Here is a 23549-nt window from a genome sequence, read left to right on the forward strand (position 1 = left end):
GTGTCCGATCAGCTGATGCCGGCTTCTCACTCTCTTGTTCGATCTCCTGATCACTGTCAATAAAATCCGATTCTGAAAAATCAGAGTCCGACTCCGTGATAATGCGCAAAACATTGTCTGCCGGGTGTTTTCTTTTCTGCACTCGCTTCGCTCCCTTGTGACATGTCGATGCCATCTTGCCATTGTTTACATTTCGCAACTCACGCACACGCAAGGATTAGTTGCCGAGTCAACGAGTCTAGCATTCCTCCAAGCACAATGGGAATGCCTGCGACGTGACAGTGAGTTTTGTTGCCATTAACAGCTGATTGTCGCCCTCTATCCCTGGATATCGACTTTTGTCAACATTCGCCCTCAACCCCTCCTATCGACAAAATCGACATCCGCCCTAAAAGAGTTAAGGAAGAATACATCACGCCTTACAGGCTTCATCTAGTTATATATTCTAGATGACTGAGATTATCAGCTCTTATCAGTCTTAGAAGATTGGGGCTATAGATGGCTCCTGATATAAAGTCCATCAATAGATTATTGTCAGTGAGTAAAATGTGATAAGACTAATTTGTTGAAACTTGTAGCTACAGAAATTCAAAAGAATTATTTCATTATGAATAAGCATTCTTTCACCATTTTCAGTAAGTATCTTCAAAGCACTTTCTGGTCTGATCAAAACTAGAAATGTTTGGTCTTTTCGTAATTACATAAGGGGGAACTAATTAATTTTTGAGAGCAATGAAGTAATTTTACAGTATTGGTTTGCAGGGAGACTGAGTCTCACCCAGTAGCATTAGGGACAAGTCATGAACCATTCCTGATGGGATGCCAGTGCATGACTGAGGCACATTTATGCACGTGCTCACTCAGTGCTGGGCACTATTTAACTTAACCTGTATGTCTTTGGGAGGTAAGAAGAAAACCTGTGCACACATTAGGATAAAAAACTGTAAACATCTTCTAGTCAGTTATAAGGCTGGGATTCAAAATGTGTCTAGTATGGCAAAGGGGCAGCAGTGCTAATTACTGCAACACCATAATATATTGTATTAGCAGCTCTGTCATTGTGTCTCTGAGGGTGCCCTGTGTTAGACTTCAATCCTACGGAAGGTTAGGTCCTGCTTTGCATCTGATATTGCTATAATAAGGATATAAGATCCTGTAATGGAAAGAATGATAAATGGATGGATGGACAACTGCTTTTTTTAATAAACAGGTACAGCAGTACATTATGAAGTTCTGATTATAATGTGACAGAGAAAACATTCAAAAATTATGCTACACAACAACAGATGTGCGAGCAATAGTACAAAAGCTGTGCCACAGATTACTTTACCAGAATAAAAAAATAAATTTAATTAAATAAATAAATAATAAAATAATTAATGAATTAAATAAATAAATAAAAAATAAAACATAACACAAATCCAATATGAAAAATGGCCTTATCCAATGACTAGAGATTCATAAAAAATATAAAGTAAAAATAAAAAAAGGCATGAATTATTAAATAATGTGCAAGCAATAGATAATATAACATGCTGAAAAAATAGATTGCGGAGTTTGAAGATGTTTTGTAGTGGAGTTCTCATGTCATAATCCTTACAAGATATTATATGCATTGGTTTTGATTTACTGTGACAAAAATATACTTTATAATGTAGTATTCAACATAATAACCCTGATTTGTGAATATCCCAAATGAAACTCTCATCCATGGTGGGAGTGCATGCAAATTCCATTTAAAATATATAGTGAAACAGGAAAACAAAAGTAAGTCTTGTCCTTTCTAAGACAACATTTAGAGGAAGAAAGTGGATACTATAGTTGTCTCAATGTTCCACAGATCTAGGTGCAAATTTAACCCTGATCATTTTTTGTGTGAAATTTGCATATTCTTTTATTATTCAAATGGGGTTTCTCCTGGTATTCTGGTTCACTTTCTAAAGGCAGGCAGGCATGCTTGGTGAACTCGAAACTCCAGTCTAGCCCTATATAGGGTAACATGACTCAATGGGTGCGTATGCACTCACTGCCAAGGACGTGTAACCCATTTTGACAGGATCTCTGTCTTGTGCAAACAGTAGCAGAACATTTTTTTAGGAAATTGCTGAAAGGATGTATGATTACCCTGAAAAACTACCTATGAGATATATAACATGAAATGAAAGGTGTTTTTTATCTATCCATTTCCTGATGCTAATTATCCTATTACTCTTGAGGTTGTAGGAGTAGGTGCAAGGCGGGTCCTGGATAGAACATCAAAAAAAAAAAAAAAAGGTTTTACATAAAATATAACCACTCAATTTTTACAGCCAATCTCACACAAAAAGAACACTGTTAATAAAAAGAAAATGTAAAGTTACCCCATAATGATGTTTTTTTTTTTTAATTGGTGATAGTAGCTTTTTTATGTTGATTATAATTTAGGGGGCATTTGTTTGCCTTATGTTAACCAGTTGAATTTAAATGAAGAACTGTTAGCCTAAAAAAACAAGAATCAAGATATTGTGTAATAATAACAAATGGGAATTGCAAGGAACTGCAGGAACTGTGGCTGAAGAAGCCATGTTATTTAGTAAGCTTGTACAAATGGTGTTATATTAGTTCTTGTTTTCCCAATTATAGACACCAATCTGAAATAATCAGCAAAAAAAAATCTAATCTCTCTATTATAATAAAAAAATCTTGGGTCGAGTCGTGATCTTCACGGAAGACACTTTGACATCCTGTGAGAGACACTTTAACACTGAGACAAGGCAGTGAGAGAAAAGGACAACTGCTGTACAGGCGTTTAAATAACTGACGCGCAGCGCATCAAGCAGAATATGCAGCTCGGCAGCAGCAGCAAGCCAGCAGCTGTTCCAACCACATTTCCTTAGTGTGCGTTCAGCAAACCCCCCCCCCCCATCACAACAGGAGCTAAGTGCAAAATGACTGCCGCTTTGAGCACCCCCTTTGGTGGGGGGGAATTGTGGGTTGAGGGGGTGGGCAAGTAAAGCGAGCAGGGGGCAAAGTCCCCTAGTTTATATAAGTTACTAAAAGAGCACCTTCTAAATTAACAATGACACATTTGATATAGCTAATTTATCTGCTTTTTTTAACTGTTGCTAGGCAAAACATAACAGTTATAACAGTTTGCAAACACAGTAATACTTGTGTGCACATAGACAGGATATTGTAATTCTTAAGGGCATCATGATTGATGTTAATGGGATTAAGGATACCTGACAGAAATATTTACAGAAGTTGCTGAGTAAGTAGAAAGACAGGGATAGTGATAACTTGTTTAAGAAAACAGAACCATGCTGTTAAGTTTTTGCAAAAGCCCTGAAACAGATGAAGACAGGTAAAGCACCAGGCTCAGCTGGAGTAGTGATGGAATTTTGAAAGCACCTGAAGGCTATTGAGTTGAATGACTGACAGACCTGTACAATATAATTTTGTGTAAGACATTCTTGATGACTGAAAATGAAGTGTGCTCATTCCAGTATGCAAAAAAAGATTGATCCCTTGTAGCGTTGGTCATTTTGAGAAATCAAACTTTTAGAGTAAGATTACAAAAGGGGGATGAGAGAGTGGCAGAGAAAGGAACAAAGTCTTTAGTGAAACAATCCCTGGGAAGGAAATAACAGAGAATATCTGTTATGTAGCAAATGCAGAAAATGCATTTGGTGAAGGGAAAGAAACTGTGTTAAGCATTTGTAGATCTGCAGAAGGCCCCTGAAAGGGTGCCACTAAATAGAAAAGGTTATTAAAATTGTGAGGAGTAGAATGCTTTGTGGTTATAAGACATTGTCTGTAAGAAAGGCAGGGCCATTCAAATTTGCATAAAGCGAAAGCATATGCAGCGTGCATATGGGTGTTTAGAAAATTAGCTGGTGCAGTACATTATGGCAGAGTTAAGTTCAGTTTTTACAATTCAATGTATATTAGACAACACAATAAAAATTTTATGTTTGTTCATGGCTAAGTTACAACTGTTGCAGGTTTTTAGATATATCTGAAAGGATAAAATGGCTAGATGACAATTATTACACTGTTGAACTTGTTATTTGAACATAGCAAGACCATTTAAGAAGACTGAAGATTACGTGCCTACTGGTCTTCATTCCCTCTGTGACGGTGAAAAGCAAGCCTTTCTTATACATCTGTGTGCTTAATCAACACACTGACGCAAACGGGGCAGCCTAAGTCGGTATTCTAAGTGGGGGTCCTGAGTCGAGTGAATATCCTACCTCACACTGTCAATGAAAGTGGAACATGAAACAAAGCTTAAAAAAACAGAATAATGAGATACCGTAGATGTGAAGAGTTTAACTGTTTAGGATGTAGATGAATACAGAGATAAGAGAAAGACTTGGGATGGAAACGATGAAAGTTGTGCTGAGGAGAATGAGTGGTTTTGGCACGTGGAACAAAAGGATCCAGAGGATGACTGGGTAAAGAAGCGCAACAGGATGGAGGCGGAGGGGATGAGGCCAAGGTGGAAGCCAAAGAAGATGTGGTTGGAAGTGGTGTCAGGTGAAATAAACAGAATTAGTCTCCCCAAAGGATGCCCAGGATTATGTAGATGAAGGAAAAAAGAATTGTAGGTGCAACCAGCTAAACTGACAATAGCATGATGTGGCTTTAAAAACAATGTGCATTATCAAAACATTAAGCTATACTGAGTGATGACTACTGATGTCTTACTAAAATCTTTCAAATGAGACAAAGACAACAAAAAAAAACAGTTTATTTTCTTTTACCTCACCTCAAGCAAAGATAAATAAATGTGCATCACTGCAGTAAAGATGACATGCTTTTTGAGGTTTCTCTATTATAAGAGAGTTTCATTTATGAAAAAAATAGTGTTGATTTCAAATAGTGAATGAGGCGTCTTGCAAGCATCAGTTCCTGGAGTTTAAGGAATATGGTTCAACTTAAAAGCGCCACATTATATTTGCTACTAATATGGCTACAAGTGTTCATTAATTTTTTAAAAGCGAAACTCAGTTTAAAAGCTATATTCAGTAATCCCTCCATACAGTTCAGTATCTAACAAATAAATTAATTGCCCTAATGGAGAAATACTTTTATTCTCTCAAACTAGTTTCTGAATTTGCATAATAAAAAGCTTGAATAGGCATAATATAATTAAAACACTAGCAAAAGAAAAAGATTAAATGTATGCAAGGTTACCTTTATCCAACTTAAATAAAATCACTGAAAATACTGTAATGAGAATATATTTATATGTGAATGAACATTGTTGAATCTATGGAAAAAAGAATTTCTGTTTGAGGAGCATGCTGATTTTAATTTTTAGCTTATTACCAGTGTTTTGCACTGTAAAAGAATAATATAAGATCTTTGTGGAGAAAATGTACAGATAATAACAGACTTTATTGTAAAGAGATGGAAACAGAAGTTTAAATAATTACATAGAAAAACTAAAAGGTAAAACCCTGAATGCAGCAGTGCTTCAATAATTGAAGAATATACAGTATAGAGACAAAAGCGAAAGTGAACTATCAATCACTTTATAATAATTTCAGAATTTCATTGTGTGTTAACAAATTAAAGTGTAGACAGTGTAGCCTTGTGTGTATGAGAGCTAACTCGAAACCTACAATAATATTGGTCCATATCTCACCACTAACTCAATGGCCGATGTTTTGTCAAGCACATCTTTGACCACTCTTATTTATTTTAAAATGTGACCTTGGGTACCATGGAAGATGTGTCAAGTATATCGGGAGCAAAAAAGAAAATTCCAGATTGATGGATTTTTTATAAATGAAGTCAAAGTTGGTAACCACAGAAGTCAGGAGGTAGTATGTCATAACTGAAAGACTGCCAAACTCAAAATCATACACCTAACTAGTTTCCAAACCAGGAAATCCAAACTTAAAAAATGCTATATTTTTCAGTATGCCATTTTCTTTACAATGCAGCTCGGACACTACATTAAACACACAGCCATCATGGTAGCATTGCTGCCATGATGTTATAGGCCAGATGGCATACGCCTCACGTGCATATCAGCTATGTAGTTGTGGTATAGCAAGTCTACGGCTTAACAATTTGGGGCCAATTCATTAATTAAATGATTGATTATTTGGCTGGCTTGATCTTCATGGGTGTGTGAGCTCGCGCAACTGCAGGAGGTTGGTGAGGAAACTGAGATGAGACGTGCGGTGCATAATTGAGACGCGACGCCCATGGAAGCATATAAAGAAGAGCTGGCACATGGGCTCATGTTTTTATGGATAGCTTCCAGCCAAGTAATTTTAACGTTGCTTTTATTAATGTATTTAATGGATTGTTTTAATTTCCACTATCACTTTGTTTTATTGGATTATTTATTTATTATGGAACAGATCTGCACTGCACTTTTGAATACTTTTGGTTTTTGGTGGTTTAATAAAAGCACTTGGCACCTTTATGCATCTGCCCCTTGCTTTGTGTACTGTGTTCTCATCTGCAAGGCTCATTCCTCGGGTACGTTATTGGTCGTAGCAGGTTCAAGAGGCTCCCTGGAAGCACCTGGTAGAGTGGAGTTGACACGCGCTGTCACAGTAGTATCATAGCAACCAGATACCAAACGGTTTTGTCGATGCAAAGAAAAACACAAATTGTTGGCACCAGAAAAAAATAATGTTAAGAAATGACACTGATGATAATGTCATAAACATAACGGTTCAAATGCAAATAAACAGTAAACCTCGTATGAAAAAGTATTAACACATTCTGACATAATGGAATTGTACTTCTAACATTAGGTGTCAATTTTAGCCAACAGTCTAAAAGTAAATAAATGTATACAATAAGACAACACTTTGCAGATGACACTTTCTAATAGTCTGAGCAAAATGGCTTAGAAAATAATTTGCAGACACAACACTCTCCAAAGGGATTTTGAAGATCATTAAAATGTGCCACCTTGCATTTTTCACATGATGTCTTTGTTAACCTAAAGTTTGGCCAGAATAAATTTAGACTTGAAATCTTTAACCTGCAGTAACCTTATACTGCTATAGATAGTCTTTTCAAACCCTACTCTGAATTTTGTCAATTAAAAAGGGTCACGTGAGACATATTAGTCATGCATCAGCATTACAGCAAGACTCACCACATCTACTGTATATTCTGAACAGTTAATAAATCTAAACATATATTACAAGGCAGCAGGAATGATGCCCTTTAGAAGACTAAAGCTTTTAAGTCTCTGAGGAGGATTATAAAGACAAAAAAAAAGAAATGCGGAACTGTCCATTTAAGTTAATAATTTGGGGCAAATTCTGTTCATTGTATTCCCCAGGCTTTCCTATAACCATTCTCAGCCTAAAGGCTGGACCACATTCAACAGTATTTCTCTGTTTTTCAGTGTTTTCCCTAGCACAAATGAACATGCCTTTTACAATTGCTATCTATGACTACACAATATCATTCCATGTCATCGTGTCTTTTTAGAGTTGTTTCTTGAACAGGATTTCTCTCCAAAACATGAGAATCAATTGTGTTCAAAGTACTATAAATCAGTTTCTACAAAAAATTAACAGAGGCCTGCATTTTCTCAGTTCTACTACTCATTCGTTTTACCCTGTGTTAGCCATATCTACAATAGTACAAACTCTTATTTTTAATGATCAAACATACTCCCTGGCTTCATTTTCTTGAGCTATGCTTCATAATATTTTGCTCAATGTCATTAAGAAAGTGAAAATTTCAACTGGCTTATTTGCAACAGCTTTTCCAAAGTTTCTCCACAGATTCAAAAACACCTTGCACTTAACCTGGCATACTCAAAACCTCCTTCCTTCCTTCGTCATTTTGAGCAAGTTAATGGAGTTATCGGTTTTCTTCAGGCAGTTTCTTTGATTTAATTATACATGTTGTTTGATTCAGTTCCATTCCTTTAGTCTCCTTTAATCACAAACAAGCCTTTGTACAAATTCTTGTAGCTCTTATTGTGTGTTTACTACATACCAGCCCAAGCCTCATGATTCTCCCATCTGCAATTTGTGCTTCATTCTCTTTCACAAAAGTGCAGTGTGACTGCCTCTTTATTGAGGTGTACATTTTTCAATTAATTCACGTAATTATGAAAACAGGGTTTAATAATCCACATCTAAGTTCACCAGAGATTCTCACTGACAACTAATTTAGAATCCAACTGACAATCAATGAAGCACCTATGCACAGATTATGTATTTAATTTTACTGTTTAAAATCATAGAACTTTAGAAGTTTGTTCTGTTCTCTGAGTAATTGTTATACATGTTGTACTTTTCCATTCTACTGCATTTAAATACATATTCTGTATAATTTATTTTTATCTTCATAATTAATGCTTGGAATCTCTAGCATTAGTGAAACTGGCAGGCGTACAGTTAAAGTTTTGTGGAAGGTTTTTGTGCTCCCACAGGTAATATCCAGTTGAGCTGCACTCAAATTCAGTCATTCATCTTTGTTAGTTTATAAAAAGCAAACATACATCTGGTGTGTAGTCTGTGGGTCATAAAACTGCATGAGATTGACACCCCCTGAACTAATCAGCTGGAAATGCTTTTTTACAAGCCTCTCTGCTAACATCAATCAGAGCTAGAATCTCATTTTCACCATTCAAGATGCAGGGCAGGGGTGTTTGTTATTTTTTCATGGAGTTCACCATTGACTTGCCCAAGCAAGTGACGGATTGTTATGAAAGCAGCTACCCATAATTTGGAAGAGAAAAAAAAGATTTTTATTCTTTTATTGTTTTCTCTTTTGCTTGTTTTTGTACTACATATATCAATATTCTTCCATTTGACATAATTTCACAACAAAAGTAACCTATGATAAACAAATACAGAACCTCACTTTCCAAAATAAATATTTAGCCTCATGGTAGTCCATTTCTAGTCCAGGCATGAATTATTAGCATATGAAATGAAAGCACTTCAGAGAAAAGTCTTACCATGCTAGAACAGTTTGCTGAATAAGCCCAATATGTCATGTTAAATATTCTCATGGATTGTACTCTAGGTCTATTTAAAGGCAAACTGGAAATCAAAGCTGTCATTTATATGGAATCCAAAGACAGAGAAGTATTTCTTCCAATGTTCACCTTATTAATATTTAATAAACTTTACACTGTATCAGCTCCAGGGAAATGAATACTTCCATCAGGTGTGATGGCTCAGTGGATGGCACATTTTGCCTCTGGGCTAGACTTAACAGATATTTAAACCTGACAGGGTGACCTGGTCCTGTTAAATCTGTAACCCACGCCATACAATGAGAGAACATGCTATTCAAGGCACCAAATTTCACCACAGAACCAATGTTTTTCATTTAAATATCCCACTAAAATAAGAACTTCAGGAGATACATAACTGAAATTCCAAGTAGCTCTGAGTGCTTACCTCCTTCATTGTCCTTGCTGTCAGTGCACAGAGTTTCCATGGCAACATCGCACCCAGCACCTCTCCAACCCGGCTGGCAGACACAATGCCATCCATTCTGGTCCAAGGTGCATCGACCATTACTATTGCATAATCCAGGACATCCCTCTATGAACAAAAAAGAAACAGCGTGCAAATGGCGCATGCTTTAGAAAAGCAGACAACAGCAAAACAAAAACCAAGGAGACAGTAATCAAAGAAATAAAATAAACAGGAATAACCATGTTTGGTGAACATATACTGACACTGATATAGGGACAGGCCTTGGTAAATGCAAGTGCTGTAGTTTCATATGAAAGTTAAGTTCCACCATCATAATTTGATATTGTCCAAACTCTTCGACTAAGCAGAATCTTTAAATGACCTTCATTATGCCAATAACAAATGGCAAATCCACAATTTTGAAAAAAGTACAAATTAAACAGTTGCTCATGCTGCTTGGATTTTCATCTAGTAAAGTGGAAAATGGTAATTCAAAACTGCAATGAAGCTGAAGGAATTTGGACAGCTATCCAGTCCTCTTTTTTTTTTTAAACATATATTTTTTTAACAATGTCATTTATGTGTGACAGAAGACTTGCAGGGATCAGGCCCCCCAAAAAAGCAACATTTAATTTCGTCTGGCCTCAAGTTTAAAGAGCATCCATGTGAAGTTACAGCACATTCAGAATAAATGCACAAAGTATAGGGTGCTTTGGTGACAGCTATACTTTATGCTGAAATTACATTCCTTTTCACAAAATAAGCGAAGCCCAGGAAATAACTAAAGCAGCTCAGCATCTATTCTAACAGACATCAGGATTCAGGCTGCAAATGCATGAAATAGGACCGACAGGATTTCCAACAAAACGTAATAGCTGTGTGTGTTTGACTCGTTAGGACGAACAAGAATGAAATACCAGAAGGACCACAATAAAACATTGATAGACTGAACAAAAAACACGTTAACGCCGTGCTTCAAGACAGACAGCGGAGAGTGATTGCTTGTGACAATCTCCCTAGGGCTATTGTGCCATTACCTTTATATCCTATCTTGTCTGCTATTATGGGCAAGGAGGGAAAATTTGGGAGAGATAATTAAAATTGTGGTTTATCCAGAATTGTATTTCTGTAAATGATGCTTATATTGACAAATAAACAAAAAAAGCAAAAGTGATAATTGTAAATTTAAAGACAATAAAAACAAGCAGTTAGAAATAAAAATAAATGAACAAATCACTACTGCAGGATAGTGGAAAAAGTGCCTCGGAAGGTTTCTAAACTGAAGGATGCAGACTGACAGTAAAATAATTTTCAGTATTCATTTACTGTAGCGTGTTTGGCAAATACAAATACACATTTGTAATTATGAAATAACAAACCTAAAACAAACAGGCTAAAAATCCAACCTTTACTCTTGTTTTCAATTAGGCAGCCATACATTTACAGTAACTAACTTGAAACACGTATACACATACACTTTGTATTATATATACACACAAACTTTAAGTTTTCATTGCTTGCCTGTTCCTATGTTTCAAAGGCAGAGTAATGAGCATTCATTCATTCAAACATAATGAAATAGTAGGCTAGAAAATGTGTTTAAAGAACAATTTCAAATTATTATACATGAAATGAAGCTATGCTTGGAGAATAGAGTGCCTCAATGCAATGTCTCATGTGTGATAATTTGTTTAACTCTATTGTCTAGGTTGCAGAAAGAAAAAAAAACTCTTCCCTTTTATATCAGAAACATCTGCTTTCCACAAAGAATGCTTATGAGCTTATAAATTTAAACCCCAAGGATTTCTGCTGCAATGTGGACCACAACATTCAGGAGATAACAATGATGATTTTTATCAAGTTAATTCTGAAACTTATTTTCTTGCACACTTAAAATATCCATGTAAGTGCAATTTTATTACATGTCAGTTTTTTTCAAAGGAAATGATGAGAACTAAAACTAATACTAATACTAATAAAAAAACAAAACTTAGATGGAAACCAGGTGTGTGTCACAGCTCATACAGTACAAGCACAGTACAGGTAAGACAGAGCATACAATACCTTTGACTATTTTGTCCAAATAGTGAGCTTGAGAAATGGAAAGGAAAAAGAAGAACAGACACACATTTGAGAACAACAATACTTACACATTTAATACAGCAGTATTTAGTTGAAAGGGAACTAAGAAATGACAGAATAACTGAAATAGAGGAAAAAGCACAAATTCTGCTTTTTTGTACTACAGTTTTAGTTGTTAATTATGATGAAGTCAAAGGGAAAGTAGTATATTGTCCAGCATAATAATAAAAGTTGTTTTCCATTTTCTTTTTTTTTTTGTAATGAAAGAAGAAGTAATCATGGAATATGCATATGTTAAATATAAAGGCCAATTTAAATAAGATTTCTTGGAGAGTTACTGGTATATTTTGTTTATATACCCACAAAAACACAGTTAAAATACTTTTGCATCTGACTTCCACCCTCACACTATGGCCAGACATCCTTGACAGTAATAAGCTTTCACCCAAGTGAGTGTTTCAACTCTAGTTTCATAAGTCTGTATCTGCTCCTTCTTACCATTACTAGAAATTGCACTGAGGCATAGCATATGAATCAAATTTTAGGTTACTTCAAGCAGCCAAAGGTGAACTGTGGAACCTTCCAGAGCCTCTAGCTATTTCTTCCAATCACATTATCAAGTTTGTTTCCATGATGTAACAAGTACCTATTCACCAGAGACAAATAATGACACACATGTGTATGGACATATACAAATAGAATAGTGTCTCTATCACTCCATTAAGGTGCTTCTGATGCTAGCTTTCTTTTGGAAGTTTTTTGCTGACATCTCACTATTAGAGTCCCTCACATTGCTTGCATTGAGTCTTTGTGCTTCATGTCCTCTCTTTTGTCATCTCAGTTTCTGCTTACATACTATACATACTGAGCCCAGGTGATGACACTATGACCTTGATTGGTCATTGGAAACTGGTAAAATAACCTTTAAAAACAGTTCAAACTCTTTCCTATGAAACATGCAATTGTATTTTCTTTTGTAAAAATAATGAAACAGAAATTCTGAAATACTAACAGAAATTGCAATAGGGGAATCTTATTTCAAATGTACATGTAAATTAAATTTATTTCAACATATTAAAATTATTTGTTTGCAACTGCAGTTCTATTTTTAACAAATAATTTTGTAAAAATTGAAACATATACGAACAGTTAAGACTGCTGTTCACTATAGAAAACCAAAGGATCAGCACAGTGATAACAGATTATTATTAATACCACCATATCTCTCAAATGAATCACACAGACCTTGCTATTTTGCAATTAGCTGTTTATGGAAATACACTTTCACATTGTCTTGCAAAATGCAGTTTCAAATACTATCTTCCACCTAAGCCAAAATTGTCTAGTTGAAGAGAGGCACTTTTAGGTCTGTTCCACCCCCACTATCGGTTGAATACTTTGAATACATGCTACTAGTGTCACTCTTAACAGACAAGCAGCAGAGATGTAGGGACAGCAAGTGTTATTATTTGCCTAAAATTTAGGATAGTAAGAAAAGATGTTTTCATTATAGCTACACTCCATTATCTAGCGATAAGCTGATTTGTTACCATCCTAACACATATATGAAACAGATAAATCACAAACATGATAGCCACACACATTTTGCAGGTGATGAAGCTAACATTTCAATTTAGCCTGTCGTTATTTTCTAAAATTTTCTAAATTTGAGCGTATAGGAATTAATATCTACCAACATGCAGTTGAATCAAAACTACCTATGGTAAAGTAGTATGGACACTCTAAGATGCACAAAATAACTGAACCAAACAATCAGCAGTGATAAGAGTCTCGATTTCAGTTGACTTGAATGCATTTCAATTTTAGAAGGCAAATGCTTAAACTGTTTTGATAGAGTTACATTTCATAAAGTCCAGAAGGATATTGAATAAGAATAAACAAATTAAAATAAAAACAAAAAACAAATATGATCATCTCTTTGCAAAAAATCCTGTAGTATGCAGCAGATATAATCAATAAGTACAGTATGTCACAGTGCTTTCTTTTAGCAGCTTTTCTTAATATTACAGAGTAAACCAAATAATAAACTTATATTTACAGCATAAAGCACTTTCAAAAAATGAGTTGAGCATTTCTCATAGTAATGTAAAAATGAAAAAAAAAAAAACATTCTCTTGACCCTGTAACATCATTGACTGTGTTATTCTCATTTGTCTTAACTAATACTGCTCTGAATTAGCCCAAACACATTTAATTATGAATAGTACTTTTTACAAAAAAAAAAATCATAACTAGCAAGTACTATACCTAGATGCTATATTTGTTTAGATCTAAACGCACAATAAAGATACCACTTCTGCTGTTTATGACTAGGCGAAATCATGTTAGTTGTAAAACTGAATGAATTAATTCTTGTAGAGAGGCACATTTGTCTCATTCCAAGTTTTCACAGTACCATACAGGAGTTAAAAGAACATGATTATGCCAATACAATGACACTTCCTTCTTTGCAATTGCTCACCCTATGAAATACCAACAAATGGCATTTATTTAGTTTCTTGTATTTTTACAGTGATTAAAAGCCCTAAAATTGTCATTTTCAGCATGGGTGTTTGCCATAGTAACAAATTAAAAATAAATGGATGGACTAGACTCCGCTAGAAGAAGATTACAGGTCATGTTTTTACAAGCATATATAATGCAATCAGATATTAAACATATGGTATGAAAACAATCAGACTCACCTTTTAACCCTTGAAATTGCATACTAACTCACTGGAGGCCAGGGAGTTTACAAAATTACTTTTATCGAAATCTTAGGCTTGCAGCCCTAGCAGCTATCACTGCTTTATTATTAATCCGTCAGTTCCCCTAGTAATGATACAAATGACATTAATCTATGAACAAGTATACATTACATTGCCAAAGTTCAATACTCTGAGGAGTGAAGAAGCACGTACTGATTTTGAATGTCTTAATTGCCATTTACAGCAAGTGTTTTATTACTCTGTAGCTGCAGGTAAATCTGCCATAAAAATGTACTCTTTATGTTTTAATCACGCTAACGGAGCATGAATATACTTTTTTCCCCTTTCTTTTCAATATATAATACGAATCACATTAAAGAAATCATTGAGAACTGCTTCACCTCTTATAAACCTATTAATAAATCTCAGTCTTTTTAATTGAATTTACAATGGCGAGCTTTGTTGGAAGAATTAAAAATGAAAGAAATTAGCAAAAAACATACCAGATACATTAATAGACTATCTGATTATATCACTGATGTATGCAAATGATACGCTTGCATTTAAAAAGCTACTCGGTTCACTTAATGAAACTATAACAAGATTTTGGATAGCTTTTGAAATCTGCTAAATTAAGCAAATTTTAAGTGCAAACTAAGCTCCCACAGGAGGCAGGATACGATGTACCCTTAAGAAAGACTACCTCCTTCAAATGAAGAGAATTTCTAATTAGTCCATTATTACTACACATGCTAATTTGTTTTTAAATCTTGGTACACATTAAATACCCACTTATATGATTGGCTCATTGACATAAATAAACTGTGTTAAAGAACAGACCACAGCAGATGGCACAAATAAAACAACAAACATGCTTACCACAATTAAACTATGATTTTTGGGTTATAGCCTTCATCAAAAATAGTGATAACAAGAAAGAACTGACAAAGTTAAAAAAAATTATATTTCAGCCATATTCCTAGACCGAGTGTTTGGCTGGCTGTTAGACCTACACAGAGGGTTTTGCCGTCATCTTTATGTAAGTGAACACATCATGTGAAGACAACCCCTTTGAAGCCTGAGAGTTATGAACCAAAGCTAGCTGTTCACTTTGTGCAAAATTTGGTCTAAAACAATGAAAAGTCTATCTCAACAATTGTGAATTTAAAAATGGAATTGTTGCCAGTAACATTTAATTCAACCTTCCATACATCAGTTAAGGATGTTAACTCAACTATTGCAGTGTAGTTATTTGATGTACATCCTCATGAAGTACAAATACTTGCTTTTATGTCACAGAATATATACTGCTGAAAACATTAAGGCAACAGTTAATCATCACAGTCTTACAACAAGTCAGTTAAGCTTCAGGGATATCAATCTGTCCAGTTAGGAAGCATAAGTGATTGTGAATCAACTTCATCTGCTTTGGTGCAAATGACAGTGACAACTGTTGCACTGAACTGGCAACAGCAAGACATCCCCCAAACAGGGAATGGTTTTGCAGGTGGTGGCCACAGACAATTGCTCACTCTGACTGATTTGTCTCTAATTTTGCGTTTTGCTTGTGTCCTTGTTACTACTGGTAGCATTAGACGGGACCTATTGTCATTTCAGGTTACACAGGCAGTCTAGCTCCTCCAGGATGGACCATCCATACATGCCATCACAAGAAGGTTTGCTGTGTCTCCCAGCACCATCTCAAGAGCATGGGGAGACACCAGGAGATGGGCTGTTACACGAAGAGAGCTGGACAAGGCCATAGAAGGCCCTTTGTACAACGAGAAACAGGAGGAGCACTACTAGAGCCCTACAAAATTACTTCCAGCTGGCTACTGGTGTGCATGTTTCTGAACAAACTGTCAGAAACTGTCCATGAGGGTGGCATGAGGGCACAACATCATCTAGTGGGACCTGCTCACAGCCCATCACAGTGCAGCTAGACTGGCTTTGGCCAGAGAAAAACAAACTGGCAGCTCTGCCATTGGCACACCAGTCTCTTCATAGATGAGAGTGACAGATATGAAGGAGTCTGGAGATGCTATGGTGAATGTTACGCAGCCTGCAACATCATCGAACCTGACCGGTTTAGTGATGGGTCAGTGATGGTCTGGGAAGGCATATCCCTGGATAGTGGCACAGACCCCCACGTGCTAGGCAGCGGTACCCTGACTGCTGTTAGGTACCAGGGTGAAATCATCGGAGCCACAGTCAGATGTTATGCTGGTGCAGTAGGCCCTGAGTTCCTTCTGGTGCAGGACAATGCCCAGCCTCATGTGGCCAGAGGTAAAAGGCAATTCCTTGACGATGAAAGCATTGATGCCACTGACTGGCCCACACATTCCCCAGACATGAATCGAATTGACAACCTCTGAGATGTTATGTATTGGTGCATTCAATGCCACCAAGTAGCACAACAAGACTGTCCAGGAGCTCACTGATGCCCTGATCTAGGTCTATGAGGAGATCCCCCAAGACACCATCCGCTGTCACATCAGGAGCATGCCCAGACATTGTTAGGAGTGCATATGAGCATGAGTCACACCATTAGTTGCCTTGATGAAATTCACAAAAGTTGGATCAACCTGCAATTTCAGTTTTTGACTTTGATTTTTGGTGTGATGTTGAGTCCAGCCCTCAATGGGTTGGTGATTTTGGTTCCATTGACTGTTATTACATCATTTTGTTTTCAACGAATTACATAGCATTACTCAGTAAAGATTTTCTACTTGAATATTTCACTTATCAAGATCCAATGTGTGATTTATATTTTCCCTCAATTTTTTGAGCACTGTATTACAATAAAAACACAATCACATTTTTTCTGAAATCACTTAATAGCTTTATAAAGCAGAGTCTAACAACAAAATTGCAATATTTTTAACTTTTTTGCTGCTACTTTTAACTTATACTTCAGCTTGCCTAACTGCTTAAGTAAAATGAAACTCAGTTGCACCAATATAAGAAACATGGACTCTGAAAACTGGACAGATTTTAAGATAGGCAAAACATATTTAAAAAATGAAGGATATCCTCCACTCTAGTGATTAGATTAGATTCTTTAACATCTCATGTTAAAGAATTGCTGCTATGTGAATGAACAGTATGTTCTTGAGGAGCATTATAAGATGCAACACTTCCTTATTTGTATCTTTTTTGACTTCTCACAATGTTACTACAGAGGCTGATTAACAACATTAGCTGAAACAAATAAACCTTTTCACTCAATGAATTATAGAACAAATGAGAAACACAATGTCCTGTAGGGAAGCTGATACATGATTTATTTTTTCTTGGAGATGATAAATATTTCACAAAGGAATTAAAAGAAATTAGTAAAATATTTTTGTCAAAGTGTTTTGTAAAGGAGGCATATCTGAATCTGGTTTATAGTTGGGTGTTTTCAATAGTAAAATAAAATGGAAAATCTGTTTGGTACATTGTGAAGCAGAAAAATGTTACTTCAATTTATTAAAAAAGCAATACTATGGTATGAAATCATTTCTTTAATTAATTGGAGTAAAGCTGCACCAACAAAATTAGAATGACAAACATATTTCAACTACTGGGCGCCTTACAAAGAATTAAGTATTAAATCTAATTGTTGCTAACATGATGAACTCATAACTTTCTCTTTACCCTCAGCAATGAAGTAACTATTCTTCTGTTAATCTACTGAAACCACTATTTAATTCAGTTACAGGGTGGTGAAACTGATATCTCCAAACAGTACTAAAAAAAAAATACCTGTATAGACATTTCATGATAAAAAAAGTATAATAAATTGAGCAAGAATGTATCAATTCAAGCTTTAATTTCATTTTAGATAATAAATACTATTTTTTTTATTTTTAATCAATTTGAAATCATAGTGATATACATGTTATTAATTGGTCACTCTCATATATCTGTAGGAATGATTTAGATAATCAATACAATTTTTTTTATTTTTAACCAACTTGAAATCCCAATGATGTAAATGTTATTAATTGGTGTGTGTGAGCAATCTCTATGGGAGTTAGAGTGTCTTGTGTGAGTAAGTGTGCTCTGTGATAGGCTGCCTCCTGTCCACTGTTAGATTTACTTTGTATTAATTGGTGCTAGAAGGAACTCCACAGTGATTCTGTACACATATAAGAGGGTAAATAAACGAATACAATTTTAAACATCATGCACTGGATACACCCACCATACTCGTTAATAAATGTATTTTCAGTGAGTGTACATGAACCTAAGTGCAGCTTACCAAATGTGTGCCTGAGAGAGACTCAGATTTTATTTTCTGAAAGCCTAATATGGATGCATTCATGAATATGCATTTGCTTCAGCTCACAATTACTTGTATTAACCAACAACAATCTATGAATATGTATAAATACTCATTGTGGTTTAACAATGATTGTTCAACACTGTAACAATTAAGCAGCTGCAATCTGTCTAGTGCAGTAAGTGACAAAGCTTCAGGCAACTTCTATAAACAGATGGTCTCACCTGCAAAAAGATTAAACGTTAAAGACTTATTTAAATGTGGCGTCTAAAAAGAAGGCTTATTGTTAACAAGAAATGACCAATTAGCATAAAACATTTTGATAAGCAGACTATAGCTTTGGTGAACTTTTTGCAAAGGTCCACTACGGTAGTATACCCAGGAGTTGGCCAGTTGAAGAGGCCAAGTCTGGAAGAACCTAAAAAGCACTGTAATTGTTGTGATACTTGTGTACATCTGTACTTAGTGAGAAAGAGTAATTGAAATGTTGTATTGCTCTCTGTGTATGTTGCTTTGTGCTTAACTGGAGAATGGGTTATTCAGATCTATTAAAAGGTTGCCATCTTCGTGGAAACTCTAATAAAAGAAAGCTGTCTTCAGTAGATTATAAATTGCTTCAGGATAACTTATCTGAGAAAAGATTTAAAGTCTGGTAAGTAGAGCGCCTACTGTATAGCAGGGGGTCCGGGTAATATGTGTATAGCTTAAAATTGTTGCACCAATTTAAGTGTATTAAGAAAGGCTGATGCTTGTACAAGGTATATGTGGATATCAGGTGCTTTTCAAATACATTAGATAAATGTTATTAATCCCAAGGTGAAATTTAGATGCATACAGCAGCAGAAATATTAAAAAAAACAAAAATACAGACTCACAGGACAAAATATACAATCAATTAACAAAGGGAGAACATGCAAACTGCACTCATACTTAATAGTCTATCTGCATAGTTCATGAAGAATGTCAGCCAATGCGATACTTGACAACCGTCACAATTTTTGTGTCTGTAGTATTGCTTTGACTGCTGCTAACTTTATTTTAATTGCATTAATGTTCATTGCAATAGAATTTGGAACATAAAACAGGGTCGTGGTAAAACATAAACAGGATTTCTAAATAAAATCACTATTTGAATAAAAAAGAAAGATGAATATTTGTATAAACTGTGCAGAATATCCATGAAATTACTTTCACACCATAATATGTGTCATCTCCATTCTGTAACTCTAGAAGCCAGCAATACTCTAAAACTGCTTTGCCCTCTTGCACTTACTCTCAACTCTGCTGGTCCTCCATTAACATTTTGCTTACAAAATAGTATGAGCTTTACAGTATATTAAAAAGGTGTGAACATTTTGCAAAGTGGATCCAATTTTATTTACTAGAGTTAGGAAAATGATATGGCGACCATAGCACTAAAAATAATATTAAAAGCTGCAACTCTAGTCTTATTCAATAAAGCTGGCAATGAAAATGTTACAATATTTTTTATTACAAATATAATGATTATGTTTCTTTAGTTTTCTAGTATATATTTTATGAAGACCAGCTATTAATAATAAAACCATCCCCTTCAATGATCCAACTTATTAATGGTTCAGGCATTTCAGCAGTAACAATTTAAGGTTAAGAAGGTATCAATGGCATGAATTCAGAGGACTGCTAAAAGAAAAAAAAACTGTCTAAATCTTTAAGTGAAATAAAAAGGAAAAGTTAAATTAGGTAATTAACAGGATTCTAAATGTAAAAGGTGATAGAGAAAATACAAAAGTGACTTTTTCATTAAGGTAATCTGATCAGGCACACCTGATGAAGGCTATACAGCCAAAACTTTGCATCTTTAACCTTCTTCCCTGATCAGAGCCAGAAATAGCCTTTAATGTTTTTTTTTTTCTAATCTGATTACTGGGATATAGTTGATAAACAGCTATTAAAATATACACAATGCAGTCATGTGAATGCTAGCCAAAAATTTGGCCACACATTATTAATACTCTTTAGGTTTCAGAATTCACCCAAACATGATCAATTTGACTGCTATATATATGCTTCCATCTCAGTGCACTGATGAATAGTCTACTGTAGTTTTATAATTACATAACTGATAGATCTGGGTTGAAATGTTATGCTAATGCTATACTTGAATTTGGAAAAATATATATCCGGTACACAAAGATTTTAACACAAAGCATATACAGTATATGGATTATACTTGCCACCACCATAAGTAAAGCAAAAGTGGATGTCCACAACATTTTTTCCCCTAGAACTGTCAGTTGCTTTTAAATTTTGTGTCTTTTAATTAAGCTGACACCTGGCCAAATTAATTGAGGGGTGCCAAAAGCTTTAGTGGAATGTGCTAAGAGTAAATTAAAGTGCAAACACAAATACAATTGCGGCTAACCCTCATCTAAGAAAATATGGGAATGATAAATAAAGAAATAATAAAAGTGCATACCAGCACTATTCAAATTGATTCTGAGAAATGTTTAAAGAGATTTAATGGCTGCATTTTAATAATGCTGCTTTAATGCCTATTCTTCATACTAGTGCTGTGGTTGCTGGCCGGACATTTTACTTTGTAATATATTCACCAGTGTCAAGAGAGTGAGTTGATTTAAGTCATTTTCAGGTATCCAATCAGAGACTGTGTCACTATCTACATTTTTGCCAGGGGGAAGTCTTTCTAATTTAATATTTCCATTGGGAGGGTGGAGAGGTCTCTTTACTACATAAGTCTACTGATGAAATGTCAGACTTTTGCCTATTTTTCTGTTCTCTCTATTGTATGTATTCATTAACATGTCTCATTCTTTTCAAGTCTAACAAAACATAGGAAATAATCAATAGCTCGCTCAGTAAAGTGAAATAAGAATAAAATCTCAGCGTGCTTTATTGACTAACGCTAGTAAAAAAATATTTTATGTAACTTGAAAAATATAATTTAAAAAACTTTAGGTAATCTGAGTTTTCTTTTAACTGAAAATACTAGCCCTATATCACTGAAATAAAACTATTTGGACCTCAGCAGTTGTTTATATATAATATGGGCTTATTAAAGTCACATTAGGTGGTCTGTTACTTAAAATTACCAAGTTACACTCTATTAACCCTGCAGGAAAAAAATCCATATACTTTCTTGAAACTAAAGTAGTACACATAGAGGAAAAAAGATTTTTCTTTATCAAAACAGAAGACTTCTATGGAAAATAATCACTTAATCATAAAGGACTTCTTGTACATTTTTAAAATACCTATTTAGAATGTATTGCTTCACCTGTAATTCAAATGCACAACAAGAAAAAAAAATAATGCATCAAAGTAAATAATAACTTGCTGTAATTGGAAGATTTTCTGGTTATTTATAAGTCTATAATCTTTTAGCAGATAATTTGAAAACAAGATAGCAAAACATCAGTTAAATCCAGATTGTAGAATTTTTTTTAAAGGCCAGAGAAAAGCAACTAAACCTCACTGAGAAGGTCTTGGCCCAAAGGTTTGAATGGTGTTGGCCTCTAAAATACAAAGCTTACTTGTGAGCAGCTATATAACACACAGAGAGATAATGGAAGACTGAAATGTAAAAAGAGAGATGGTATGAGTTCATAACTTTAAAAAGCTGTAACCCTGGATCTCAAAAATTTTGTCAAAATTTTATTGATTTATTGGGAGCAATAATGGATACTTGGATTATTACTTTTTTCTTACATATTTGAAATAGAAGTCATTATTTATCAACAGAAAACAGAATGGCAGTAGAGTGTTAAGCAGTGTTGTCTTACTGTGCTAAGAGTTTGGGTTGAAACCCCCAGCCTGTCGATATGGAGTGTATGTGTTCTCTCTGTTCTGGTACTCTGGTTTTCCTCCAGTACCTCAAAGACTTATGGGGAAGACTGACTGGTAACTCTAATTTGGTCCTGTGTAAATTAGTTTGGCAATGTATTTGAGTGTGTTGTTCAATGCACTAGTTCTGAATTCAGGCCTGATTTCTGCATAGTGCCTAATGCTAATGGAAAAGGCTCCAACTTCTCTTGATGGATTAATGAATGTAGAAATCTGATGGATAGATGGAATATATATTTATCCATAAATTCAATTCAGGGTCACAAGGGGATGAAAAAACATTCTTTGGCTAAGGCAATGATTTTTATATGCAGTAATTTCTATAACTACTTCATTAAATATTTTTCCAAAGCCATTTTTATCTGAAGCTGCATAATTACACAGACTTCTCTTAAATGTATACAAAATGGTAACATTTCCTCTTCTATACTCATTACTGATGAGAAAAATGACATTCAACAAATAAAAGGTACACAATACTGTATTGGTAAGACTATTTTTAACGTATTATTTTCTTCTAATTGGCTTTAACATTATTTTCTTTCAATTGACATAGCTTTTGTTATTACAAATACGACACTCTAATCTGAAGATTATCAAAGCTAAAATTTATCATAAATGGCTGACGTATAGCTTAGGAAGTTAGGAATAACACGTATGAAAAGCAAATGAAATTAAGTGAAAAGCAAAAAAGGTCACGGCCAAAACTAGAAATATGGGCCAGGAGTGATAGAAAAGAAGGTCTAGGGTAAGTTTAAGATGCCTGACTTAAAATGAATACTTGAAATGGATGGATAACATAGTTGTGGTCTAGAAATAGAAGGGAGTAAAAGGTAAAGTTCAACTTATAGAGGTATACGGTTGAATTGCACTTTACTGAAATGGATGACCATTAACAAGAGATCGAAGGCTAATTTGACATGCTTCTGCTCAAATACTGTTGTTGATTGCTGCCAACAAACCTTCTCGCTTTTGTTCTACTGAGCTGGTCAAAATAAATTGTGCTACAGTTTAAGTATGAAACAAATACTTTGGTATCCTTCAGAATAACAACTGCAGAGTCCTTGCCTATGCAAGACTGATTTTATGAGCATCTGCTAACATGTTCAGTGTGACTATAAATAAAATTAGCTACGGTTTTCATTTAATGGTAATTCTTTTCTATTGCTCCAGTTTTAATACATAACTATGATGACTGTCATGATCAGAAAGTACAGTTTCCAGTTGTGTTTTATATTGTAA

General features: G+C 34.9%; 1 protein-coding gene across 15 annotated transcripts in view; it reads right to left on the bottom strand.

Moving 5' to 3' along the window:
- Positions 1-23549, bottom strand: part of LOC114651997 (teneurin-3) — an 898351-nt gene that overhangs the window by 89905 nt on the left and 784897 nt on the right. For 10 of the 15 annotated variants that reach the window (XM_028802134.2, XM_051927721.1, XM_051927716.1 and 7 more), the window contains 3 exons: positions 11472-11498; positions 10445-10465; positions 9387-9533 (listed from right to left, as the gene is read on the bottom strand). In XM_028802134.2, the coding sequence (XP_028657967.1) occupies positions 9387-9533; positions 10445-10465; positions 11472-11498 (195 nt within the window). The remainder of the gene's footprint in view (positions 1-9386; positions 9534-10444; positions 10466-11471; positions 11499-23549) is intronic. The other 5 variants (XM_051927718.1, XM_028802135.2, XM_028802137.2 and 2 more) reach the window with 1 other exon arrangement.

This window comes from Erpetoichthys calabaricus, chromosome 5 (genome assembly GCF_900747795.2).
Source record: "Erpetoichthys calabaricus chromosome 5, fErpCal1.3, whole genome shotgun sequence".
Taxonomy (NCBI): domain Eukaryota; kingdom Metazoa; phylum Chordata; class Cladistia; order Polypteriformes; family Polypteridae; genus Erpetoichthys; species Erpetoichthys calabaricus.